This window comes from Trachypithecus francoisi, unplaced genomic scaffold, assembly GCF_009764315.1.
Source record: "Trachypithecus francoisi isolate TF-2019V2 unplaced genomic scaffold, Tfra_2.0 Lachesis_group17, whole genome shotgun sequence".
NCBI lineage: Eukaryota > Metazoa > Chordata > Mammalia > Primates > Cercopithecidae > Trachypithecus > Trachypithecus francoisi.
Genome location: NW_022681462.1, coordinates 101,749,560 through 101,777,278, shown reverse-complemented (window position 1 = coordinate 101,777,278; position 27,719 = coordinate 101,749,560). Strand labels below are relative to the sequence as shown.

Sequence of the window (27,719 nt, the reverse complement as noted above, 5' to 3'; positions counted from 1 at the left end):
GATTTGCGCGATAAACAGCCGGCGCTCGGGAGCAAACGCTCGGCCCCGGGGCCCCAGGTGCGCGGCGCCGCCGGCCTGCGCGGTCCCCAAGCGCAGGCTCCCGGGGCTGACACCGAATGAGGCCCTGCGTCCTCGGCCCCAAGGTAGCTCCGTGTGCGTTCTGCGGGTGGCTGGCGGTCCCGACCCTGGTTTGAGTTGCTCCTCTGCGGCATATGCCGGGTGCATGGAAGGGGGCGGGGGTGCACGCGCGAGGGACAGAGGGACAGAGAAGTCCCTTCCCGGTGTAACTGGCTCTTCAACGCCCACGTGCAGGCACACGACTGCCCTTGGATGACTGACCAGGCCCTGCAGACCCTCCCCGACCTCAACTCCTAGCTCTGACCACGCGTCCCCGCCCCTTAATCCTGCAGAACTGCTTTCCTGCGGGAACAGGGCACAGTTCTGGCTCTTCCCTCTCCTGTATCTTATCTCACTTGTTCACTCACTCATCGGTGCACCCACTCACCTGTGTACAAGCTTTTCCCTCTTCCCGGAATTGCCCTCTCCTTTTTGCTGACTCCAACTGGGAAGTGTCGCCCAGATTGACACCTCGAAATCGCCTTTCATCCACCAAATTGAAGTTTCCTGCACTAAGGTGACGTGTGTCAGGATAGCACCCTCTGCCTGCCACAGTCCAGCATCAGCACTGTTGCTGCCCAACAGTGTAACTGCCCAACAGTGTGTAACAGTGTCTGCCCAGTTATATGGATATTTTATTCTGTGTTTACTCATTAACTGATGGCTTTTAAAAATGATATCAAACAAACCAAAAACAAACAAAAGGATAATATTCTCCAGGGAAACTCTCTCAAAAATTTAGAATTGAGACAAAAATTGAAAACATTAGATGAGCTGAAAGCAGTTATATTTTTTATGTCTTAATAATTTTAGACTTAAACTTGGGATTATGTTTAATTCTGAGAAAAAGTATTTTAACAAATGTGAACTATAGATAGGTGGTTGGAATGTGGGTTAATAGGCTAAGAAGAATTAAGAGTTTAAAATTTTTTAGCTCTTTGAGAATAGAATAATTTATCAGGAATTTCACTTTTGGACGTTGAGCATGTGCGAATGGTTTCACGTGTATGTAGTATATGAAAGTAAGAGTCTCCCAGTCACTCTTTTCTTCTCTAAGACAGTACTGCATCCTCAAGCCTGCTTGACGTTTTCCCTATGCCATCCACCTCTCTGGATGTATTAGTCTATCTTGGCTGCCATAACAAAATACCACAGACTGGGCAGCCTAAACAATAGAAAATTTATTTTCTCGAAGTTCAGGTGGCCAGAGAAGTTGGAGATCAAGTTGCCGTCAGGGTTTGCTTTTTCTGAGGCCTCTCTTTCTAGTATGCAGATGGCCGCCTTCTCTCTTGTGTTCTCAGGGCACCTTTCCTCTGTGCTTGCATCCTTGGCGTCTCCTTGAAAGTCCAAATTTCCTCTTCTGGGAAGGACACCAGTCAGACTGGATTAGGGCCCACCATAATGTTCTCATTTTAATGTAATCACCTATTGAAAGCCTTATTTTGAAATAAGTCATACAGTGAGGAACTGGGGATTAGGGCCGTAATATGAATTTTGGGGGACATGATATAGCCTATAGCCCTCCACATATCTGGGTTAGTAGCCCCTCCTGTATCCCCCACCAAGGCTATTTGTATCCTGGGACTTTAACACTCCACAGTCACTTGCCAGTGCTCAGCTCCCACCACTGAGCACCTAGAGGGTAAGTAGGAAGACTAGCTTCTTCCTAACTTTTCTCTGAGCCTCCAACTGAAAGAAAACCTGACATACAGTTTGCCAAATGAAGCGTCCTATCTTTTTTTAATTTAAGTTTTCCTATTTTTCACCTATCTTTGCCCTGCAAAGAGATGTAAAGTTAATAACACTGCAGTATCTGGGCTTAGTCAATATTATGTAAGTGTTGAAGATGTTGAAGACATATCTTCATTCATAAAGAAACATTTCTGTTAGATTTTCAAGCCCCTTCAAATTTGTAGGACAGAGACTCTGAGAGCTACAGCTGGATGTTTATATTGGCTAAACGTGTCTGTAGCAGCCCACGCTTGCAGGTGGGAAGGAGAGAGGCTGCAGGCTGGGAAGATACTTCAAAGAGGTGTCTTTAAATGAATGAATAGCACAGCTGTATCATAGGAAAAGCCATAATCTTCAACATTTACAGTATTAAACAAGAGAAAATGAAACTTTTCTAGCCATTCTGCTCCTAAGAAAGAAATAGAACGGGAGAATTAAAAATATAAATAACAATTAATAAATAATAAAATGAAAAACTAACATTTTTGAAAAAGAACTTTGTTTTTAAAACATGTTTAAACAGATGTGCTTCTAGGTAGTTTATTCAATTGGAAAAAGAAAGAAAATGCAAATCAGAATAGGAATAAATGAGATGATAGAACCACAAGTTGAAAAGGATGCCCGAAAGAGAATATTACAAACAATTCCACATTCGTAAAAGTGAATATTACAAAATAAATGATGAGCTCAGAAAATAAGAATTAATAAAATGAGCCCAGGATAGAACGGTGACTCTATGACTCTGTAACCCAAATCCTAGGCTACAAGTTAACGAAAGGCCTAAAAACCACTGAGCGACTTTCAGAGATCAGCTCTAAGTAAATCATAAGACGCATGAAAAGAAAGTTTATAAAAGCAATTTTCTGTGCAAACAGGTTGGCTACAATTGAAAAGAAAAGAAATCGTATATGAGTCCTTCTCAGGATTAAACTTTGATGTTAAAAAAGCACTGATACAGAACTTTAAAATTTGGTCCCCTGTATTAAAACAAGATTTTCTTAAAATACTGATTTGCTCTTAGTAAAATTGCAAGAGGTTTTAATTTTTAATTTGCAAATCTGTTCCCTTAATAGTAATCCTCTAAACTACAAACAGTTTCTGTTTCTGGCATATTTCCTCCTGAGATCTATATAATTTTCCTGTTTTCAGGTTGTAAATGCAGCTCTCTTTCTCTTGGTCCTTGAAAAGGTAAATTCTTTTTGCATGGCCACAATGATAACCATCTCCTTCAACCTTTTTGTCATCTCCTGTAACTTTTTCTCTGGTTCTAACACTGCTGTCATGGCCTGATGCTAAAATGTTTATTGTGAAGATCTAGAAAGCCAAAGTTTTCCTTCATTATAACTTGATTTTACACTCTTGGCTTTTCTTGATGTGTCTGAATTGTTCATGTAACCAGGCAGCTTCCTGTGCTGTTCCTAAGAACCGAGGATTTCCGTGTTCAAGGTACTAGTTTTCTTGTTTACGTTTCTCTATAATAGCATACGCTTAGAATTCTGGATACATTCTTTCTGTGCCTGATTAAATTCAAATACCTTTTGCATCAGGTTTAACTCTCAGGTTATGTGAATAGGTTTCCATAAGGAGAAGCAATCATACTAAAGGAGGCTTGTTTCCCCTTTACCTATTAGGTAACTGGTCTAGTAAGCTTGGAGTCTGTGTTTTACTGAGATAATTCCTTTGCTTCATGTTGTTTTTATTAGGCTTTTCATTATTTAGGGAAACTGAACTTTAAAAAAGTTTAGGGTTTTCACATCCATGTACATCTGTATTCTTTTTGAAGTCTTCTGATGATCATTTTGTTTATTTAGCAGTGACCTATGATTCTGGTTCATCAAGTATTTTTAACCTTTTGACATCTTTGGCAGGTTTCCTCAATACCAAAACCCTAAACTGAGACTTTTTGGTCTTGTAGAGATATGAAATGATTAGGCTTATTTTGCAAATCATATGGGAAGCATATCAAATAAGAAATGGTGTTTAACTCCCTTTAAATTATATTTATATAACTATGTTACTAATATGTGTTCCAAATTGCATGAGATCTTAAAATTCCGAGATGTTATATGATATGGTTTAGATTCGTGTCCCCAGCCAAATCTCATTTTGAAATTGTAAACCTCAGTGTTGGAGGTGCAACCTGGTGGGAAGTGATTGGATCACGGGAGCAGGTCCTCATGAATGGCTTAGTACCATCAACTTGGTACTGTCCTCAGGATAGTGAGTTCTTGTGAGATCTAATTGTTTAAAAGTGTGTAGCACCTTCCCCCGCCCAACATCTTTCTCTCTTGCTCCTGCTCTGGCCGTGTGAGACATCTTCTCCCACTTTTCCTTCCGTCATCATTGTAAGTTTCCTGAGGACTCCCCAGAAGCCAAGCAGATGCCAGCATGATGCTTCCTGTACAACCTGCATAAGCATGAGCCAATTCAACCTCTTTTCCTTATAAATGAGCCAATCTTGGGTATTTCTTTACAGCAATACAAGAATTGACTAATATATCACAATATGTGTTATCAGTCTTGAGTATGATTGTTTTGTTAAATGATTGTGTGCCACAAAAATATCTAAATTTTCTTGCAATTATTTCTACATTCTTTCTTACAATTTCCTTGTAAACTCTCATCAGAGTTTTGATCATGGCTGTTTTGGATTTTTCTCATCCACAACTATTGTTTTAAATTCTTCTCTAGTAGCATTTGCAATCAGCTATAGCCCAAAATTGCTAATTAGGATTAAGGAAAACAAAATAAATAACTGAAAGTAAGTAATTGATAAGGATAATTTTATGACCTTTATTTAAAATGTTGGTTCTAAAATATTTTTTCAGATTCAAGAAATTTTTCTTTCATTAGCTATAGTTTACAATAATTTGGTGAAGTATACTTTTGTGCACACAAGTGGAAGCAATTGCCTTTCTCCCTACTTGAGTCCTCCAAAATTCAGACACTGTTTGTGAGCATTCTTATTGTATTTCTGTAAGTTCAGTAAACATCTGCTCTCTCTTTATAAGCAGGATACTATTGGAAATACTGATTATGTTACCAGGCTTTGACTGAAAAGTCATATTTAAGAAGGGTCATAAAATGCCTGGCTTCAAGAGTTCCCAGCCTTACAGTGAATGCATAAAACTTGTCACTTCCTGGTAGGCCCAATAACCTTAAGACCCTAAGTAAAATCTAAAGCCTGCCTTGATTTGGCTTCTTAGCCTCTAGAGGTTCTAAAACCTAAAAGTTCCTGTATGATTAATATGGAGAGAAAAAGTCATATTCTTAAGAAAAACTAACATGAACCTATTATTAGGTTAAAGCCCTGTGCCCTGTTTTCAAGTTCTGGTTTTCTACCTGTAGACTGGGCTGGATCCTGAGTTCTCCTAATTTCTTACAATATGTGGCTACAATTAAACCCTGATAAAGTTTACCAGCCCTCTTCCCTCAAGCAAAACTATAGAGCCTCTCAGGACATTTCCCCTACTCGAATTACTCAACTAGGGGAATTAGGTATTAAGATTGGAGAAAACTCATCAGAGCTCTGGTCAACACTGGGGCTACTCTGTCCATCCTTAACCCCAGCATGCTTTCCATGGACCCTCCCCGGGGTTCTGAATTCATCCAGATGATTGGGGTAGCCACCCAACCTATAATGGTTCCTAATCTTCACCTATTCTTTTCCAACTAGTACTCCTCATGGGCAGTTGTTTTCCTTTGGGCTTCCACACACTTCCTAGGAAGGGACTTCTTAGAAATATTCCAGGCCCATATTTTATTCTTCCAGAAAGGAGAAGTAATACTTGAGTTATCCTCACCAGGAGATTTTGCCACAGAAATACCTTTTACCCAAATTCCCATCTATTCAGTTATCCCCACCAGCACTACCTACCCTGTTCTCTAACAGTTATAATCCAACACTGATGATAACTCCTCAGATTATGAAAATAATAGTTGTTGATACTCTCAAGGATATAATTCATCTAGAAGGGTTAACCCTAGAAGGAGCTAGAGTAGGAGGGTTTTTTGGGTCCCAATTTAAACTAGATTCTGCTTGGAATTCATAAATGTTCAGAAACCCTTCCTGAACTGTTCACAGAATTGCCTGCTCCACCACCCAAGCGATCAGAGTGCAACAGAGGTCCATAGACTCCCTTGCTCATGTGGTCCTAGACAAGCACATTGCTTTAGACTCTCTCCTCCCTGCACAGAGTGATGTTTGTGCTGTTGCTGCCACTTTCTGCAGGGTAAATACTTCCAGGCAGGTTGAATTTGGAACATGTAAGATCTTAAGGCCAACCAAATCTCTGAAAAACAGCTTCAAAAAGCCTCCTGGCTGGACTTTCTAGGTTAAGTTTATGATCTCCAGATATTTCCAGCTGGCTTCCCCTGCAGTAGGGTTCCCTCTGCATGCCACCCTACAAGTCTTGATCCTCCTCCTGTTTGGGCTAAGCATTTGGCGCCTCTTTAAGATTTTCCTAGCCTATTTTAACAGATGCCTGCAAGAGACCCCCACTGGAATCGTGCTGACCTAACCTTTGAGACTTCAAACTTTCTCCAGCCAGAAAGGGGAACCAAGTTAACCCAAAAGAATTGGACTCAAATTTAACAGGCACCTGTATGCCTCTCATGATCACATGTGTATGCAGAAGTGAGATCTAGCAAAAAGTGATTTTCAATTGTGCAAGACCATGGCATGAGAGTTTAAGAAACTTTGGGCTGAGATTTCAAGGACCTGAGATAATCTACTATTGAATATTTGGTAATCATTAAGCAGACAATTTTGCAGATGTTAAATGTTAAGTTAAACATGTTTAATGTTTTATTTTAAGTAAAATAAGTCATTTCTGTTTCAATTCAGAATATGACAGTATCAGAATAACAGGAGCTAACCCTAACTGAACACTTCAAGTTTGCCAGGCAAACTTCATTTCTCTGGATTTCACAAAAATTGGCAGTTTTACTCTGCACAAAAGTCACATGAGATATGTGGCGTTGCTGATAAAGAAATAGAAATCCAGAGAAATGAAGTCACTTACTCAAAGTCACCCAGCTACATGATTTGTGGCTCTGGAAGTTCAGCTACTAGGACTCTTCCAGCTTTCTACAGGTGTCACGAAAGCACAAGACCACACACACACAGCTCTGATGGAAGAGGACTAAAAGGAAGATTTCGGTAAAAAGGTCAACAAGGCTTTCTAAGAAAACTGTAAAGATAAATAAACGATGGGTTGCAGTAATTCTCACCATCTAGGAAGCATCTTAGAAAAGCACTGGATTTCCTCTTAACTAAAAACATCTATAAAAAATGATATCAAAATACAGGAAGATGTAAATACCTAAATTTTAACACTGTCACCTTGCATACGTTAGGCTGAATAGCTAATGGAATAAGACATAAATTCAGTTTTGTTCCATGCATTTTTACTGTGATCTGAAAGGGGTCTTGAGGTGAATGATCCTGTACTCATCCTCCACCAGCCAATCAGTCTGTTTATTATTTGGCTCTAAAAAGAAACTTTTCCTGAGGACCACCCCCCACCATGATGGAGCAAAAACTATTACTTGGTTATGTCAAGACAAAGCAATGCAACAAGTACAAAGCGTGCTGATCAATGCGCCTGTGTCTGTCTCTATCAGACAGAAAGCTAGATATTGATAGAGACTACTATCCTCATCTGTAACTACATCAAGCTAGAGAGACCATTATAATACAAGTGGTCTGAGGCAGCCGTGAGTAGAGAAACCAGGAATGCTGGTCCCGATCTCTAGTCTTCAGTCTTGGCCCTGTTTCAACTTTCACTTTCATATGTGGAAAAATCGAAACTCTAACTCAGCTGAGTGTTAGTCAAAGAAGGTGTGTCCTGCTCCCCATGACAGGTTGCTCAGAGACTGCTGATTTCCACCCCTATATAAAGAGAGTCCCTGGCATACAGGGACTGCTCTGCTGCAGGCATCTGCCACCATGTGGGTACTCACGCCTGCTGCTTTTGCTGGGAAGTTCCTGAGTGTGTTCAGGCAACCTCTGAGCTCTCTGTGGAGGAGCCTTGTCCCGCTGTTCTACTGGCTGAGGGCAACCTGGCTGCTAGCTTCCAAGAGGATAAAGCAGCAGCTGGTCCGGAGAGAGCCAGATGAGACCAAAGAGGAGGAAGAGGACCCTCCTCTGTCCACCACCCCAACCAGCGTCAACTATCACTTCACTCGCCAGTGCAACTACAAATGCGGCTTCTGTTTCCACACAGCCAAAACATCCTTTGTGCTGCCCCTTAAGGAAGCAAAGAGAGGATTGCTTTTGCTTAAGGAAGCTGGTGAGTCTATGGTCCCAGACAGAAATCAGGATTCTCAACCATTGGGCAGTGGGGTAAGGCGAGAAGGGGCTGGGGGCATGCACAAGCTGGTGAGCTGCTCCAAAACTCAAGGTCACCATTTGCCATTGCACGGTGAGCATGTTGTCCTGGAGAAAATAATTCAGTGAATTTTGGAGTGGGCACCTAGTCCTTCCTAAATCACAGAGTTGGCCTGGAGCAGGGGATTTGTGGAGCAAACCTGTCCCTCCTGCCACGTGGAAGCGAGCAGGGGTCTATGCAAAGGGCAGGTCCCTGTCACATTCGGTGTTTGGAAAGAGGTGGTTTGGGAAGTTTGTACCACTTTCTGAGTGTGCCCACAACACTAATGAATTTGGGTTTTCTAGAAACAGTTACTAATAATTAGGAAAGTTGGAAACAAAAACAAAAACTTTGACATAAAAACAGCAGTGGTTGAATCTTATATTTAAGTTTGTGTATATTCTTTTAATAGGAAGCCTTACAATTTTTTTAGTAAATATGTCAAGGACTTAGCTCTGAAGACTGCTTACTGAGTATCACCACGTTAGTAACTGGCAGCATCTTGGAGAGTACTCAGCATGTGACCTTCGAATGCAACATCTTCCATTCCAGATCTGTCCTTCTTTCCATCCTTGTCTTCCTGTCTTTCTTAGAGTACCTTCTCAGCTAGTAACTTCAGCAACATCTCTAGCTTCTTTCCCTCCTTGTTTAACTTTTTAACGAAAGCATAGCATACATGCACCAGATTGCACATATTCTGGATGTGCATCCTGGTGAATTTCACAAAGCAGTCACACTCATTTTCTCCAAACACCAAAATCGTTAAGACAATGGTCATATTGTTGTCTCTTCCTAGAATGTCTGTCCTCAAATCTTTGTTGATGAACTTTCAAAGCTCCTTTGAATTCTCCTTGGTTCTCTGCAGCCATTATTATGCCCTTTACTTTTCACTTGTGAACTCATGGCACTTGCTACAAATGTGTCTTGCAGCGTTTTAAAATGTACTATTTTGTTCAGTTTTTTAAAAAATATCTGGTTCCTCAAAGAAATTGCATTCCAAGGTTGAATTTTACCCTCCTGTGTATCTTCATGCCTGGCAGAATGTCTAGAATGTAATAGAGGCTTAAGAAATGTTTTAGATAAATGAATGAATGCATGAGTGAGTGAATAAGGAGACATGTCGAGTGAAATTTCAACTTTCATTCAGAAGGCCAGGGTTTGAGTTTCTGCTCTAACATTTACTAGACTTGTCAAGACATTTAGCTTTTCTGAGTATCAGTTCCATGATCTTTAAAATTATCTTTAGATAATAATGATAACTGATAAACCAATCTCAAAAGTTGGTACAAGGCACAAACAAGGGAATGTTCATGTATTTTGTCATAAAAGATAAATTATTAATAGTTATAATTAATACTTTTATATAATATCCTCTTGTTTTAAGTAAATAAAACCAAAGTTAATTGAAATGCTTACAGGATAATGTAGATTGTATTTTCCTGTAAGAGAGATTTCTAGATAATGGAGGAAACCTAATTTTTTGGTTGTAAGAATTAAAGAAAGAGGAAAGAAACACAAAAGGTGGCTCCTCAGTCAAGGACAGGTTTATTTTAGAGAAAACAAACCTGAGAGGGGCTTGTGACTGAGTTAGGTCAGAGCCCATTTTCTTACAGACCAAGAGTTTTAAGGATTTAGGGTGGGAGAGTTTATTAGAGGCTTGGACTGCTTCTGTTTCTCTTTGTTGTGCTTATCTGGGAGGGAGAGTTGTGTGTCTGTTACCATACATCTTCCTGCAGCTGCAGGCATACCCACCCTAAATCTGCTTTTAGCTTCCCGATCTTAGAGCACTGAAGAGAAACGAATGTGCTTATTAAGGCCCACTGTTTTACTGGGGCCCATTGTATGAGAATGAAGTTTGACAGTTACCTAAGAGACTTCCCCTCAACCTCCCTCTATGCCTGAGCTGTCTTATCTGTGTTTTACTGTCTGCTCTTTTTGGCTGCTTGTAGTTAGAAGAGAAGTGACTTCCTTGAAATGCATAAGGCTAGAAAGGAGCTGGAACTTGAAGTGATAGTGTTTGTCTGAGATGATGATGTTCCTGCTCTGTCAGTGGTAATTAAAGGTTTAAATTTACATTGAAATTTAAATTTTAATATATATTTTATATATTGTATTTAAAATTAAAATTTACTATTCTGGCTAAAGATGGTTCTACAATATACTATTTACTTTCCTGGCTTTTAAACTGTTTTGAAATTCTATTCAGAAAGACTGAATAGAATTAAAAATAATGAGCATCAGATCTGGGCTGTAATATGATCACTCGTGCATGTTAACACTATTGTAAATCAATTACTCCTTGTCTAAGATCTTAACTATGCCTCTAAATTCTATTCCTTCCATTTCCTTATTTTTCCATCCCTTCTAAATATAGTCCTCAAAATTGTTAGCAGTTCTGTGCCACTGGCCAGGCCCCTGTCTTACTTTCTACAGTTTATCTGCCACTACGTCACCACACTACTTAGGTAATTATGTTTTATTTGGTTTTCGGGTTATAATGAGTGTCACTCAAGCTGCCTCCCAGCATGATGGATCATAAATAGGTGGTATAATGTCTCACTGTCCAATCATAGAGACGTCTGATCATGAAAGGGGGCACTAAAACTCACTCACAGATACTGTTTTGTCTACCATAAACCAAAACTGTTCCAGGCACACCAGCCTGGAGGTTTCTCTACTTAGAAAGACTCCAGGCTTTGGAGTCTAGGCATGTACCTTAGCTCTACTTTTCTCTAGTCTTATGATTTTCAGCAAGTTGTTTAACATTTCTTGGCTTCAATTCTTGCACTAAAAACCAGATAATAATTCCTTCCCCATGGGTTATTTAAGGGTTGAAAGCTTTAACCATATTCCCTTGGGTGATGTATGGTGAGACCAGATACAGATTAAGAGAGACCAAAAAGAGGTTTGCACAGGCTCATTCTCCTAGAACACAGGCAGGCAGGTGTATGACGCATAGGTCTGTCCTTCTAGAATGCAGACTGGCAGGTGTATGGCACAAAGGCCCATCTTCCTAGAATGCAGGCAGGCAGGTGTGTAACGCATAGATCCATCCTCCTAGAATGCAGGCAGGTGGGTGTATAACGCACAAGCCCATCCTCCTAGAACACAGGCAGGCAGATATGTAACACATAGACCCCATCCTCCTAGAATGCAGGCAGGTGGATGTGTAACGCATAGACTCCATCCTCCTAGAATGCAGGCAGGTGGGTGTGTAACACATGCAAGAGACAGATGTTCTTCTCTGAGAAAACAAAATGACCCCAGAGTAAAGACCAAGGATATTAGCAGTTGGAGGTTTTCCTGTGAATAAACCAGTTTACTTCTCTGTCTCTCTCTAGTGAAACCCTCCTTTGGACCAGCCCCTCCCTCCATCACATAAATTCCATTCAGCTATTTTTTGCCACACTGAAATTTAAATGAACAAATAAAAACATCAAAAGAAAAGGCAGACACCAAAACAAATACACAGAGAGGATGTAGGAAGAAGAAAACTTCCCAAAAAATCTGTAACTAGTAATTGCAGAGAGATAAGAGAAAGAATTGCATATATGAAACAAGAATAGAATGCCTGGAAAGGAATAGTCAGAATATGGAAATGTCTGGGGAACTAAAAATGGGGTTTCTAAAACTAAAGTCTTAATAGAAAGACGAAAAGGCAAAGTCTTGCCAAAATGAGACCAAAAAATCAGGATAGACATAGAAAGGAAGATGATAAGAAAATAGTGGTTAAATTTAGAAACTCCAATATTCCAGTAATATAAGTTCCAGATTCCTGCTTTTACATTTTTTTCAGGAAGCCTGTAAAGGGATTTTCTAAAATAAGGGAGTAGCCCAAGAGAGAGGGCGACATGGAATCCAGGACAAGGAGTGGGGATGGGGAATGCAGAGTAAGGAGGAGTGTTATTCCCAGGCCAGCAGCTGACCTGTGGACAGTCACGCCACATGGCAGGGATATGGCTTTCTGCTTTGCAAATCCTGGTGCTGCCTCATTGTACCCTTTGGTGTCTGAGCAATTCTATTCATCTGTGTAACCAATTCCCTGCATCCCTGTTTAGACCCCAAATTAAACATATGCTATTCCCCTTGGGTGGGATTGGTGTTGAGAACTAGGGTTAGGGGAGGGGAAGATAATGAGAAAATGTTATTTCTTTTTTTTACATTGAGAAAATATTCCTTTTGCTATTAAAATAATAATGTATATTTGTGAAGTGGTAAAATTCACGTATCACCTTGCACAGGTATGGAGAAGATCAACTTTTCAGGTGGAGAGCCATTTCTTCACGACCGGGGAGAATACCTGGGCAAGTTGGTGAAGTTCTGCAAAGCAGAGCTGCGGCTGCCCAGCGTGAGCATCGTGAGCAACGGAAGCCTGATCCGGGAGAGGTGGTTCCGGAATTATGGTGTGCTTCATGGGATGGCGCTCTTCTTATTGCTATTGTTATTGCTGGTTCTTCCATTTCCTTCCATCCTGGGCCTTCAGCCAGACCTGCTGAGGAACTGGAAGGGAGGAAAAACTAATCTGGCTTACTCTAATCGCTTTTCAAGCTGTGCACGGCATTATGGCAGTTTTACTTCCTTAGGGCTCTCAGTAAATAAGTTTGGCAAGTTAGATAATAGACCTTATTACTGAGATGACTATCTTATACATTGCAATTTAGCAAATGCAAGATCTATGGCCTTAGTTTAGACACTAGGTAGGAAAATTAACACATTTGACAGCTTTGTAATAAAATATCTCTGTTGGGACTGGACTGGATCCATAGACTAATTGTATCAGAACCTCGTGGTGTGTGGATTGGCCAGTGTGGGGAGCTCCAAGGGATTCTACCGTGTAGCCAGAATTAAGAACCGCTGAATTCTAAGTCTGCTGAGATTCCTCCCAGTTTTTGGCAGATGTCATGTCCATAGAGCAGTGCTTGAAACTTAGCAAGGGCTTGGAAAACATTAGCTCTTCTTATATGGACTGCCATGTTGGGAAACAGGTATAACCTGTTACAGTACAATTCTCTGTTCTTGTTTATATGAGCTGTTCGAGACTTGAAGTCTTTCCAAGAGAAGCTGCATTTATAATCTGTTAAGGATGTTGCTGAGACATCTCTGGTACGCCATCTGTGATGGTGCAGACATGGACTGTGGGGGAGGGATGCTGTGGATGTGGGTTGGAGGGTCCATCTGATAAGGGTTAAGCAGGTAGAGAAGAGTCAAGGTGTCAGGTGCAGGTGAATCAGGAAAGGCCTACAAGGCAGTGTGTAAAACCGAAACGGTAGTGAAGGGAGGCACTTTGTCACACTGGGGGTCTGAGGTTCAAAAGTGAACTTTGGGAACCATACTCAGAGAGAAAAAAAAGAAACTGAGGAAGCAGTGGGATTGAGAGTATCTGGCAGGATTTTCTGGGTGGTTGCCAGCCACTGCCCTTCCTCCAAGATCAGTCATCCAGGATGTCCTTGTGGTGTGCAGATCAGGGACAGTGCTGCACGTCCAGGTCGAATTTCTCAGGCTTGTGAGAGAAAGTGGTATAAATTAGTGAATTTAGAAGCATATAAGAAAAGTCACTGTCAGCAGCTTGGAGACAATAGGAAAGCACAAAGACTGGAGAACGGGAAGCATTGTGCCCTATTCCTATAGTGCATGCGTGGAGAGCCAACTAGGAGGTTTCATTGATTTTTGTGCAGCAAGATAATTTGGATGATCCTCAAATTATTAAACATAGATCAAAAATAGACAATTATAAATATTTGTAAATAATTAGAAATACTTTTAGGCATTGTGAGGAACAAATGTATATAGATGCCTATCTGGCCCATAAGCTGCTAATTTCCCACCTCTGGCTTAATGGGTCAGGGATGGGTCTATGTGCTTGAGTGGATGAAGAGAGCTGTTTTAGAACCCCACTGCCTCTCCAAGTTTGGTAATTTGCTAGAAGGACTTCCAACACTCAATAGCCAGCTATACTCATGGCTAGGGTTTATTAGAATAAAGGATACAGAACAGAAACAGCAGGGTGAAGACATATATCACCAGAGTCAAGAGAGTCCAGACACAGGCTCTGAGTCCTTCTCCATCCCAGGCCTCACAGGTTGTACTTTCTCTCTAGCAGTGAACTACAGGGACATAGTTGGAATGTGTTTGCATAGGGAGGTCCATTTGAGTCTTTGAGGCTTTATACAGGGCTGGTCATTTATGCACATGCTGCTATGTAACCAGCTATTGGAACTGAAACTCAGGACCCCAACAATGCAACCAAGGAAGTCGTGGATCTTGCTAAACAATCCTGAGAAGTCTTGACAAGTTGATTTAACACGCCCCATTGCCCCAGGTTTGTACACCTCACCAATGATATGTAGAATATTGTAGTCACCATATATGCAGGGGTTGGCCAAGATTCCACCATGGTTCCAGGTTCTCCTGGAAAGATATAGGGACTGAGCAAACAGATCTGCTCCATTAAATCTTTCTTCCCAAGAGCTCTGGCAAGGAAAAGCTGAGAACAGGAGGATAGTTATCATGGACATATAGCAAAAGTTGGAAAGGGGGCAGAATATAGCAATTGACTTACAGATCCTCAGATGACTTGTCTGACTTTAGCATAACTGATAAGTCTCTATGTTTTTGGTTTTAAACTTAATTTCTGGTCTGTTTGGAGATCAAGTGCTCAGTGACTTGCCTTTTCACAATGTAATATGCCATGAGGAATCGATTTGAGATCAATTTTTAGAATGTTTTGAGTTGTTTTAAATCATGGACCATTGCCTTATTCTGGCTCCAGTTTATGCTAGGTGTTTTGAGGGCATATGTTACATATGGATAACATAAAATTAGCCCAAAATAGGAGTCAAAATGACTCTTTTTGTAATACTAGAGGATAGCTGCTTAAAGAGTTTTTGGAATTTCCAGCTTCTATAATTTGAAAGTAATTTTAAGAAAAGCAGTCAACCTTAAAAACTCACAAAACTAGGAAAACTCTGACTTAATCAACTGCAAGGAGTGACTCAGCCATCGAGAATGCCTGTACTTAAGAGATAAGTGGATAGCATGAAGGAGCAGAGGAAACTGGAGGGGTAATAAGAGAGGTAGAGCAGAAACTAGCGTGACAGAAACCAAAGCGAAGGTAACTGTGAACACTTTCTGTACTCCCGAAATGACATGCTATCACAGCTCTCCACATACCGTGTTGCAAGGAGGGGTCTGTTTACACTTTATTCCCACATCAGGCTTCCCTTTCTCCTGGTTTTCTTGGCATCTGACACAGCTGTCCCTGACATCACCTAGAGTGTTTCTAAATATTTAGATGATGAATCAACTAGCAAGGAGATGTCCAGAAGAAGCTGATGAACTTAGCAAAAATACTAGGGATCTTCAGCAGAGCAATTTTATCTGTGTGACGGAAAGAAAAAGAAGTAAATTTGTAACTGTTCATAAATAAGTCTATAGGCATCCAAATATATCTACCTGCCTCAGAAATTACATACTTTGTATGCAGGAATAAATGAAAAACCTGATATATTTAAATATAACAGTAAGTGCTCACACACATACATGTGCAGAGTTTTCAAATAATCAAGTATTTACATCATTATTTTACGTATGTATTTAGTTTTTCAAGTTTATTTGACACAAGAAGAAAGTATAATTCATATCTCAGTGAGTTTTGTGGGTATAAGGAAAAGTGTCTTTTTAAAAATTAAAACAAGATATATTTTATCACAAGAGATATAATAGCCTGAGGGGCTTGGTGCTTGGATAGAAAAGTTTTAAAATGATCATTTTCCCTCAGGTGAATATTTGGACATTCTCGCTGTCTCCTGTGACAGCTTTGATGAGGAAGTCAATGTCCTTATTGGCCGTGGCCAAGGAAAGAAGAACCATGTGGAAAACCTTCAAAAGCTGAGGACGTGGTGCAGGGATTATAGAGTCGCTTTCAAGATAAATTCTGTCATTAATCGTTTCAACGTGGAAGAGGACATGACGGAACAGATCAAAGCGCTAAACCCCGTCCGCTGGAAAGTAAGTACACAAGGTCGCTTTTGCTGATTTCCTTCAAGAAAACATTCAGGAATGACTTTTTCCAATGAAACTGAAAATAATACTGACACAAGAGAACTCTGGACCTCGCCAGCCAGTCCAGAAGCCAGGTTCTTGGTCTTTCAGCTCTGTTAGACTTAAAACTGTACTTTTCTTTGCCTTACTTCCCGTTTCTGAAAACTTGAAATGATTTCCTTTGGAAATATTGTGAGGATAAACATAAAAAAAAAATGCTCAGTGCTTGGAAATGTTTGGAAGAATATGTTCATAGAAAGCCTACATTTCTTTTTAAAACTCTTGGCTTATGAATGGACAGATACAGGTTCCTCATAAATTCTGATGCAGTGAATTTCTAGAAGACATTAGGGGTAAAGTCATCCCCAAGTTGTAGCAAAACGGGACCTTTACTCCCAGATTCATGCTTTAGGGCTGGCGCCACTACCAGCTACTAAAAGCCTAAAGTCCACACACTTGCAAGCCATCTCCACATATGCAGCTCCCACTGTGTGCAGACACGCATGACTAAAATCCCAGTTTTCTACCTTTGACTGCTCGTCAGAGTCAACTCGGGAGGCTGTTTAAAAAGCAGTTTCTTGGGCCTCATACTTGCTGTCCTGAAACAGGGCCTGTGGTGAAGGCAAGCATAGCAGGGAGGGCTTGCACAAACATGTATTTCTAACAAGCAGTCCTGGGGACTCTTGTATGGCCACCCGGCACCTGTGTCTGGAGCCCAGCATAGATGCAATAAAAGATGAGATGCAGAGCTCAGTGCTAGCACAAACACACAAAAAGAGATGCGGGAAAAGTCACATAATAGAAAGCTATGTGTGTTATCATACCGTGAAATGGCAAAAGAGGCTGAGCTTAAGCGAAGGCTTCGTATAGGAGGAGGCATTTGGCTGTGCTCTGAAAAATGGAAAGAATTTTCATAGATGGCAAAGACCTGAAGAAGAAAGCCACATCCAGACTAGAGGGCTTGCCTGCACAAAGAACAGGTTTTCCTTCAAAGCTGCCTTGGCTGTTTCTTTAAATCCCATGTCAGCATTCCAGATAGAGTTAGGGAGGAGGGAAAGGGATATTCTATCATTTTCCTGAAGCTGTCCTGTAATATGTGGAAATGGGTTAGGGGAAGCTGGAGATGCTACTTTCAAAAATTTTTAATAGGTATGTTGAACTTGAACTTTTGGTTACATGTATAAGGCCATGAAATATCAGCCTCATTTCCAGGTGAAGAAGGAACTGGAGAAAAGCTAAAGAGAGAGGTCTGATAGGAAAAACAGGAACACGATCCACCAGGAAGGCAGAGGCTCCAGCTGGAGGGCTAAGCTACCTTAGAGACGTTGACTTTCCTGCCTGCCCCTCTCCTGTCCCCACCTCTCTCCTCTGCCCCATGTTTCCTGTTACTGTCTTCCTCATTGCTGTCTTTTGGCGTCCTTTTTTCAGATGTGTAAGTATTTTTTCCCCAAGCTTGGTGTTTTCCTGTCTCATGGCCTTTATCTCAGATATTTTGACTCCTACACCGGCTTCCATTCATCTGATTCACTCTAGATTTGCCATCAAGATCCTGACTCTTTTGGTGGAAGGCTAGCTTCTGCCTGTTTGGAAAACCAGATTGTTGATATATGCAGGCTTCCAATTGATGTAAATTGATGCTCCTGGATCAAGTGCCTGTTCTTAGTCCAATCGTACATTGCACTCAGAACCTGGTTTCCTGAGGCTGCCTCCTCCACCATGAGGCTGTGGGCTGGAAGGTATCACCAGCCGTGTCCCCGGGACAACAGCACTGAGCATATGATTGCTCATTGGGAGGCTTTGTTGTGACCTGTAGGCTTGCTCCAGCAACATGGCAGGAGGGAGCTCCTTCTACTCTTCCATGCCCAATCCCACGCCCTCAATATTGTTCCCCTTCCAGCTCCTACAGCTTGGTTTTCTCCTGCAGAGGCCCTTCCATTCTAGCTGGCTGATTCTGGAGTCAAAGTCCCTGGGAAAAAATGCCCATGATGTATGTTTTCTTTGATAGTCAAGTCTGCTCATGATTCAAACCTACATGGAAGGGCACTCCCTCCCTGCCAGGCCTCTCCTTACCCTGAGCCTGGGTGGGGCATGGGGATGGGTGACGACCCCTCCCAAGATGCTCACAGTCTTTTAAGGAAGAAACCATGAAAGCCGATAGCAAAGGGGACAGTGGAGGCAAATATCAAAAGACTGGGGAGCAAAAAAGAAGGGGAAAAAATAAAGAGTGAGCAAAAAAGGCAACATTGAAGTGTTGACAATTTCTTCTCATCTGACTACAGTGGCATCTGAGTGGTTCAGATGATGATATTAGTGAAATTCTGTGTAGAATAATCCTTTCCATTGAAACCCTTTAGATCTGGGCTTGTCCTGGGTCTGTCTTGGGTTAGCTGTCACCCTTTGTCACCTTGGGCAAGTCTCTTCACTTCTTGCCTTTTGTAGGACTGAATTTTATTTTCAAACGATGGTAGTATGTATAGAATAATACACTGTACATGCTCATACATACACATTTGTTCACTTAAAAGACTGTCAAAAGAGAATATTAATGATTTTGAAAAACTGTTCTTAGATTTTAAGTGAGAAACAGACATACACTAGAGGCTTTCATAAGAATACATTAAAAATCAGCAGAGAAAACAATGTTTTTAAAATGTGTTTTTCTTGGTTATGGGATTACACATGATTTATTTTTATGCTCTTTTATAGTTTATATTTTTTCAATAAATACCCATTATTTTGTCAGAAAATATTATAAAAATCAAACATAATCTAGACAAGTTTTTGAAAGTTTATATTTTAAGAACGTTTGTGCTTCTAACAGCATGTTCCTAAATTTCAGGGCTTGCTTTCATTTCCCAAATTAATATTTCTCTAGAATGTTCCTCAGCTCACAGAGTCTTCTTTACTCAGAAGAAATAAAGCTTGAAAAAGGGGAGTGAGGTTTGGGGGGAAACGTAATGGAAAGCTCTCTGCAAAGCAAATGCCACCATTGCCTTTCAGGTGTTCCAGTGCCTCTTAATTGAGGGTGAGAATTGTGGAGAAGATGCTCTAAGAGAAGCAGAAAGATTTGTTATTGGTGATGAAGAATTTGAAAGATTCTTGGAGCGCCACAAAGAAGTGTCCTGTTTGGTGCCTGAATCTAACCAGAAGGTTGTATAAAGCAAAAGTTGTTTTATCATCATACATTCAGATTGACTCCCAAAAGAGAAGTCTGTCGGCCAAGGGCCCCACACATTGTTATTTTAGAGGGTTCCGTGCTGAGAAATGGGAGGAGTGCCATGTCGGCAGATCAGGCTGAGGGCTGCCATTGGCTCTGCCACCTCCCAGCTGCAGGGTCTTTAGAGAGCTTCAGCTGCTCTATCCATGATGGATACAGTGGTACTTTGCAGATGATACAATTGTACGTAGATTCATGTAGATATTCTTTACATATGATTCATATATGTATAAGGTCCCTGTGTGTCATACATGTATGACATAGCCCCTAAACATAGAAAGAACTAACAAACACCACTCTATTGATATCAGCATTATCACTTTATTTAGTGGAATAATCTCTATGTATAATTTTGTTACGTTGCATAGAATATAGAAGAAATGTTTCCTGTTTAGTTTTCTAATGGAATGACAATTAGATCCATCCTCTTAGCTCAAATTTCATACACAGATAAAACAAGGTTGGCCAAAGCATGTCTACACTGTGGAGCTCTCAGGTATTACTAGAAGCAGGGGATCTAAAGATGTGTTCTCAGAAGCTACAGGAAAAAAAATCCGTTAATAAGGAACCTCTTTATTAATGAAAGATACAAACTTTAAAGAAAATTATGGCCAGGCGCGGTGGCTCAAGCCTGTAATCCCAGCACTTTGGGAGGCCGAGGCGGGCGGATCACGAGGTCAGGAGATCGAGACCATCCTGGCTAACACGGTGAAACCCCGTCTCTATTAAAAAATACAAAAAAAACTAGCCGGGCGAGGTGGCGGGCGCCTGTAGTCCCAGCTACTCGGGAGGCTGAGGCAGGAGAATGGCGTAAACCCGGGAGGCGGAGCTTGCAGTGAGCTGAGATCCGGCCACTGGACTCCAGCCTGGGCGACAGAGCGAGACTCTGTCTCAAAAAAAAAAAAAAAAAAAAAAAAGAAAATTATGATAGTATAATTGAATCCATAAAATTAAAAATATATGTCACACATATCATAAAATTAAAAGTGAAATATGTTAACATGTTATACTGAATTGTATAAAATAAAGTATTATATATAAAAAGTTATTTAAATCAATAAGAATCTCTTAACACCAAAAAAGCAAAACATGCAATGGACATAAATAGTTTACAGAAGAAAAACAAATGGTGAATAAACATTTTAAGGGCATTTGATATTGTCTATATTCAAAGAAATATAAAATAAAATACGAAGCATAAAGTTGCAGTAAGAGGCAAATTCATGTTGTTAGCAACAGTATAAATTATTGCAACTTTCCTAGAAAACGAATTGCTAACTTTATAACCTTTAAAATAGCCACATATTTGAATTTAGAAATTCTACCTTAAAGCATGAAATATTCACAGATGTAGAGAAATATTTATGTAAAGATATGTTACTGCAGTATTAAAAATAATACTGGCTGGACGCGGTGGCTCACGCCTGTAATCCCAGCACGTTGGGATGCTGAGGGGGGTAGATCACGAGGTCAGGATATCGAGACCATCCTTGCTAACACGGTGAAACCCCGTCTCTACTAAAAATACAAAAAATTAGCCAGGCGTGGTGGCAGGTGCCTGTAGTCCCAGCTACTCGGGAGGCTGAGGCAGGAGAATGGTGTGAACTCAGGAGGCGGAGCTTGCAGTGAGCGGAGACCGCGCCACTGCAGTCCAACCTGGGCAACAGAGCGAGACTCAGTCTTATAAAAAAATTAAAAGAAGAATACCAAAAAAATTAAAGATAGCCTGTCATTCAGCATAAAGAGAATGAGTAAACCTGTAGGTTCACCGAATGAAATATCACACTGACTAACAAGCATATTCCAAACATTTTTAAGTGACAAGGAGAAATTCTGATAATATAATAGTAGGTACGGATAAAAAACAGTATGCAAAATTAATTTGAAGTTTAATCCTAATGTGTAAAAAAAGTGCATCTTTACATATTTCTATGGTTATCTTGGAGTAGTGGAATTATGAGTAGTTTTATTCACCTTTTTAACTTTTTGAACTTTAAAATTTTGTAACTTAAGTATTAGTTTTATTATTTTAAAAACAGCTTCTCCATCTGCCATCCAAAAATACACATACAGGAAAATCTCTACCCCATATGCTTAAGTAATGCTAGGAACTCAAAGAGCAGACATTCATTCCTTATGTTTTAGACTTCTGAGGCGCTAGGTAAATGGTTCAAGTTTAAAAGGTAATGTTGAAGTGAACACGAATAAGAAAATCTCGGAATGGCGGACAGGATGACCGTGAAAAAGAAGAGAAAGGGGGTAGAGGAGGTTTTCCTCTATGCACGATTTGATTTTTTAAAACTCCATCTTAATTAAATAGTTAATATGACATTAAAGAAAATCTGGCTGAGTACCTCCTTTGTAAGAGGGACTGTTATACCTTTGGCTCATCGCTATTTTCACTAATGCTTCATGAGCCAGGTTTTATCATCTCCGTTGTATACACCAAGAGGCCGAGTGGTAGGTGCTCATTTACCTGACTTGTATTGGGGCAAAATCTGAATTTTGATGACCTCAAAGCCCATGAACCTTTTAACCCGTTTGTTTCAAACTTCATCAAATCACCTGGGATCTTGTGAAAGGGCAGACCCTTACTCAGTGGGTCTGAGGTGGGCCCACCACTCTGCACCTGGAACTAGTTCCCAGATGATGCTGATGCTACTGGTACCCCACTAGACATTCAACAGCAAGTCTGCTCCTATCCCTGCATAGGAGTTGGCAAATACTGGCCCCAGGGACGGGCCTGGCCTGCCACCTGTTGTAGTACAGGATGTAGCAAGTTAAGAGTTGGTGAGGGAAAACATCAAAACAAGAATTGTATTTGTGACCTGTGAACATTATGTAAAAGCTGTTTTTCTGGGCCCATAAATTAAGTTTCAGAGGAGCTCAGCCAAGCTATTTTTCTTATGTATCATCTGTGGTGGCTTTTGGGCTGCAAAGCACAGTTGATTAGTTGTGACAGACTGTATGGCCTGCTAAGCAGAAAATATTTGCTATCTGGCCCTTTACAGAAAACAATTTTGCAGACCCCTGTCTACAAGAATAGGGATAGAAGGAATACCTTCCCATCAACAGTACTGGTACAGCTTCTCCATACCTATAGAAGGCATAACTATTGACAAGTAATGTTAGGGTAATATTAAAATCCTCAGGTAAATCCACCTTTTAGCTCCCAAAAGTAGCATTCAAGAGTTCTGCTTTATAAATTGAAAAGGGGGAAAGTAGATACATGGTGGACACAGTCATTGGAAATATCACGTAAGGAAGAAAAGGGCTCTCCAGAAGTGTGAAGGGATGGGGAAATTGCCTTGGAGTTCACTGTCAGGGAAGCCTTCAGGATGAAAGTTCTGATGTTTGACCTTTTCAGCAAAGAGCAGAGAATCCAGGCCTGCTATGATCTGTTGGAAACCGAATGCACACAAACAGAGCCTTGTCTTGCGAGGGCCATGCCAAAGGCAGCTCAAGGGAAATGAGAAATGCTGGATCCAAAATAATACAATGCAAACACTCCAGGTGGACAGTTGAGCTCACATACTGAGAAATGCACCTGAAACTAAATTTGTATTAACTTCTCCTTTGCAGATGAAAGACTCCTACCTTATTCTGGATGAATATGTGAGTATTTCCAATGAGTTATAAAATTATCACTTAACTAATTAATTAGCAGCAGTGGCAGAGTTGAGGTCCATAAGCATAATTATCCGGTACCTATTTGTCCTTCTTAATTAGCACTTCACAGTTTGATGGTCAGTGATTACGATTATGCCAGAGCCCTCACTTCTCAGGGTCAAACGTGGAGCTAAACACTGGAACAGCACAAGCTTGAACCCAGGTCCCAGCATTGATTTGCACTGAGCACCATGTGGTATTGTCTGCCATATAGCTATGCATCTGTGGATGTCACATGGAACCCGTTATCACACACAACAAAGTCATCTGTTATGTAGTCCTGGGCTGGAGGCTCTCATGAGATAGGGCATCCAGCCTACTTTGGAGGAAGGCCATATCACTCTTCCCATTATCTTGGAGAAACCAGACACAGCCAGCTTGCCTTCTGATTGATAAACTTTGGCTTTGGTAAGGAGAAGCTTATGGTTCTGCTCCAAACACCACTGATATTATTCCTACCCCCACTGCCTTCCAAAGGAAGAGGGAAACCCACACTTCTCAAAATTGAAAAACAAATCACTTCCCCCTTTCCTCTGTCTTTTTTTTTTCTAGAGCTAAAACCTTTGCCGCTCTTTCTAGCAAGGGACAAATAAGTCCATTTGAAGACGTATTTTAAAAAAATGAGCTCCAGCCACCTTGAGTTCCATATTTAAATTGGATTTGTTTTTTGGAGAAATGCTTACTGTCACTTTTGATGTTTGTTTTTCTTTTCTTTTCTTTTCTTTTCTGAGATAGGGTTTCTTGTCATCCAGGCTAGAGGGCAGTGGCACAATCTTGGCTCACTGCAGCCTCAGCCTCCTGGGCTCAGGTGATCCTCCTGCCTCAGCCTCCCAAGTAGCTGGTACTGCAGGTGTGCACTACCACACCCAACTGGATTTTTATGTATTTTTTGTAGAGATTGGATTTTGCCATGTTGCCCATGCTGGTCTTGAATTCTTGGGCCTCCCCAAATGCTGGGATTCCAGGCATGGGCCCCCATGCCCACCTGGTATTTTGTTATTTTCAAGTTAACCAATCATTGTTTATAGCCATTTCATTTCTTAACAATATAAGCTCTCTTAATAGAGCATAAGGGAAAAGGTGATAAGGAAAATACTCAGTTTCTGGGTCCAAGGTAGAGAGGAAAATTCGAACAATTTATTTTTGGAGTGGAAATTATTATGATTGACTAGGGATTTTGACCAGCATCCCTCAACAAACTAGCTGGTCTCCACATATTTGGAAAACACATAGTTGAACCAAAATTTGCTTTTACCAATTGAATAACATTTTGCTTCAACAAGTATTACTTGTGCTCCTACGAAACACTCAGTGTAGGTTGTAAGGAGTGTGAAGAAATCATTTCTGCCTACAGAGTAGAATAGGACAGAATAAAACAAATGAAAATGGATGGAATAAGATTAAAACAAAGAGCCTTAGCAGGTCATAGAAGACTCTTGTTGATCTGGCATCTGCTTGCCTCAGCAGCGCCTCTTTACATCCTTTCTCCCTTTCTCAAAACAAGCCTTTATTAATATTTACGTGTGTACATGCATGCACTTTATACATGCACATCGCTTCTAGTCCAGAAACACCGTCTACCTCCAATTTCCCCAGTACATCATGCTATATCACACTTCTGTGCTTTTATGACACCATTCCCTCCAATTTAAAATCTCAACACATAATTCAGATGTCAGCATTTGGGGGAAGGCTCTCCTGATTACCCGTTCCCCCAGCGGAGCTACATCTGCCCATGCGGAGTGCATATCATTCTGTTTATCGTGCACTTAGGTGTCTACTGTGCTTAGCCCAGCCTCTTCCACCAGATCATGAGCTGGTTAAGTAGAGAGATGGACTCCAAGGGGTTCAATATCAGCCACAGATTTCAAAAAATATCTGTCGACGTGACTGGAATATCAAAAGCTATTTGGGATTAATACTCTAGATTGAATTTTACAGGATTCATCACATGGAAATATATACCAGTTTCTGTTATGAATTTTCTAGATGCGCTTTCTGAACTGTAGAAAGGGACGGAAGGACCCTTCCAAGTCCATCCTGGATGTTGGTGTAGAAGAAGCTATAAAATTCAGTGGATTTGATGAAAAGATGTTTCTGAAGCGAGGAGGAAAATACACATGGAGTAAGGCTGATCTGAAGCTGGATTGGTAGAGCGGAAAGTGGAACGAGACTTCAACACACCAGTGGGAAAACCTCTGGAGTGACTACCATTGTCTGCAGTACTATCCTGTTGGTATTTCCCAGTGGCTGAAAACCTGATTTTCTGCTGCACATGACATCTGATTACCTGGGGTCACTGAACACATAAATAACTTGGATAGCAAATCCTGAGACAATGGAAAACCATGAACTTTACTTCATTGACGTATAACCTTGTTGTTATTGAAACAGCACTTCTGTTTTTGAGTTTGATTTAGCTAAAAAGAGGGAATACACACAGGACACACAGGAATAATGACCCCAAAAAAGCTTAGACAAGGTCCCTATACACAGGACCTGACCTTTAGCTCAATGGTGCATTTGGAAGAAATAAGCTCTAGTGATATCTGTGGGGGCAATATTTAATTTGGATCTGACATTTTAAACAGTGTTTATTGTGATTTCTGTATTTCCATTTTGAAGCCATTTCTTGTTCCAGGTTTGTTCGTTTGACAGAGTCAATATTTTTTGCTAAATATCCAGATACCAGTTTTCACATCTGAGACATTATGAAGTATCTGCCTCAATTATTTCTGCTGGTTATAATGCTTTTTTTTTTTTTGGCCTTTATGCTATTGCAATCTTGTACTTTTTATTGTGAAGTATAGAAATAGTCAACAGATGTTTCCAAGAACATATGATATGATAATCCTACCAATTTTCCAGAAGTCCCTAGGAGATAACACATATTTACATGTGTACATGCATGCTCTTTATACGTGCACATCGCTTCTATTCCAGAAACACCGTCTACCTCCAGTTTCCCCAGTACATCATGCTATATCACACTTCTGTGCTTTTATGATTCCATTCCCTCCAATTTAAAAAGGGTGCAGCGCTGCCCATGGTGGCTGTTCCATGAATGCTGGCTACCTATATATGTGTGGTACCTGTTGTGTTCCTTTCTCCTCAAAGATCCTGAGCAAAACCAAGCTATGCTTTCCATTTGATGATGGAGTTGACATGGGAGCAGTGCGTGTACTGCTTTGTTCGCCTATCATTTGGCCACATGAGGTTGTCAAGCAAAAGAATAGGAGTGTAGTTGAATAGCTGGTTGTCCCTATGTTTCCAAGAGGTGATGGCACATGGGGTTGACATAAGATATCCTAAAATCACGCTGGAACCTTGGGTGAAGAAGAATGTGAGCAAGAGTAGAGAGAGTGCCTAGATTTCATGTCAGTGAATCCATGTCACCATATCATGTTTTGAATGAACTCTGAGTCAGTTGAAATAAGGTACCATCTAGGTCAGTTTAAGAAGCGTCAGCTCAGAGAAAGCAAGCGTGAGGGAAAATGTCACGTAAACTAGATCAGGGAACAAAATCCTCTCCTTGTGGAAATACCCCATGCAGTTTGTTGATATAACTTAGTATCTTATTGCCTAAAAAATAATTTCTTATCATTGTTTCAAAAAAGCAAAATCATGGAAAATTTTTGTTGTCCAAGCAAATAAAAGGTCATTTTAATTCAGCTGCAATTTCAGTGTTCCTCACTAGGTGGCATTTAAATGTTGCCTGTTGTCATTAAACACCATCCAGAAATTCTGCTTCATAATCTGTTTTCAAAACTTGGTGATTTTGAAAGTTTTGGTTTTTGTGACTTTGTTTCTCAGAAAAAAAAATATTCCTACTTAAATTTTAAGTCACTATAATTCAATTTAAATATGTGCATGTCTCATCCAGGATAGGATAGGCTGTCTTCTATTTTCCATTTTACCTATTTACTTTTTGTGTTAGAAAAGAGAAAAATGAATTATAAAGCTGTTCCCCATGGGTTTTGATTGTATCTAAGCTATGATGACCTTCATATAATCAGCATAAACATAAAATAAATTTTGTACTTAACATGAGTGCACTTTGCTGATCCTCACGGCACGGTGGCTCACGCCTGTAATCCCAGCACTTTGGGAGGCCAAGGTGGGTGGATCACGAGGTCAGGAGTTCAAGACCAGCCTGGCCAACATGGTGAAACCCTGTTTCCACTAAAAATACAAAAATTAGCCAGGCATGGTGGCATACACCTGTAATTCCAGCTTCTCAGAAGGCCCAGGCAGGAGGATTGCTTGAACCTGGAAGGCAGAGGTTGCAGAGCCAAGATAGTGCCACTGCACTCCAGCCTGGGTGACAGAGTAAGACTCCATCTCAGGCCGGGCGCGGTGGCTCAAGCCTGTAATCCCAGCACTTTGGGAGGCCGAGACGGGCGGATCACGAGGTCAGGAGATCGAGACCATCCTGGCTAACACGGTGAAACCCCGTCTCTACTAAAAAATACAAAAAACTAGCCGGGCGAGGTGGCGGGCGCCTGTAGTCCCAGCTACTTGGGAGGCTGAGGCAGGAGAATGGCGTGAACCCGGGAGGAGGAGCTTGCAGTGAG

The 27,719-nt window shown here is 40.8% G+C and overlaps 1 protein-coding gene across 2 annotated transcripts; it reads left to right on the top strand.

The window, feature by feature from the left end:
- The first annotated feature begins 12 nt into the window (after positions 1–12).
- On the top strand, positions 13–27,190 carry RSAD2 (radical S-adenosyl methionine domain containing 2). Of its 2 annotated transcripts, XM_033176641.1 has the most exons (7): positions 13–143; positions 8,076–8,141; positions 12,461–12,622; positions 15,997–16,226; positions 19,260–19,409; positions 23,059–23,091; positions 25,135–27,190. In XM_033176641.1, the coding sequence occupies exons 3-7, from the start codon at positions 12,463–12,465 to the stop codon at positions 25,297–25,299; spliced, it is 738 nt and encodes a 245-aa protein (XP_033032532.1). In that variant the 5' UTR covers positions 13–143; positions 8,076–8,141; positions 12,461–12,462; the 3' UTR covers positions 25,300–27,190. The 2 variants fall into 2 exon arrangements, with proteins under 2 accessions (XP_033032532.1, XP_033032531.1); XM_033176640.1 differs by lacking the exon at positions 13–143 and having other exon boundaries at positions 6,788–8,141.
- The last annotated feature ends 529 nt before the right edge of the window (positions 27,191–27,719 follow it).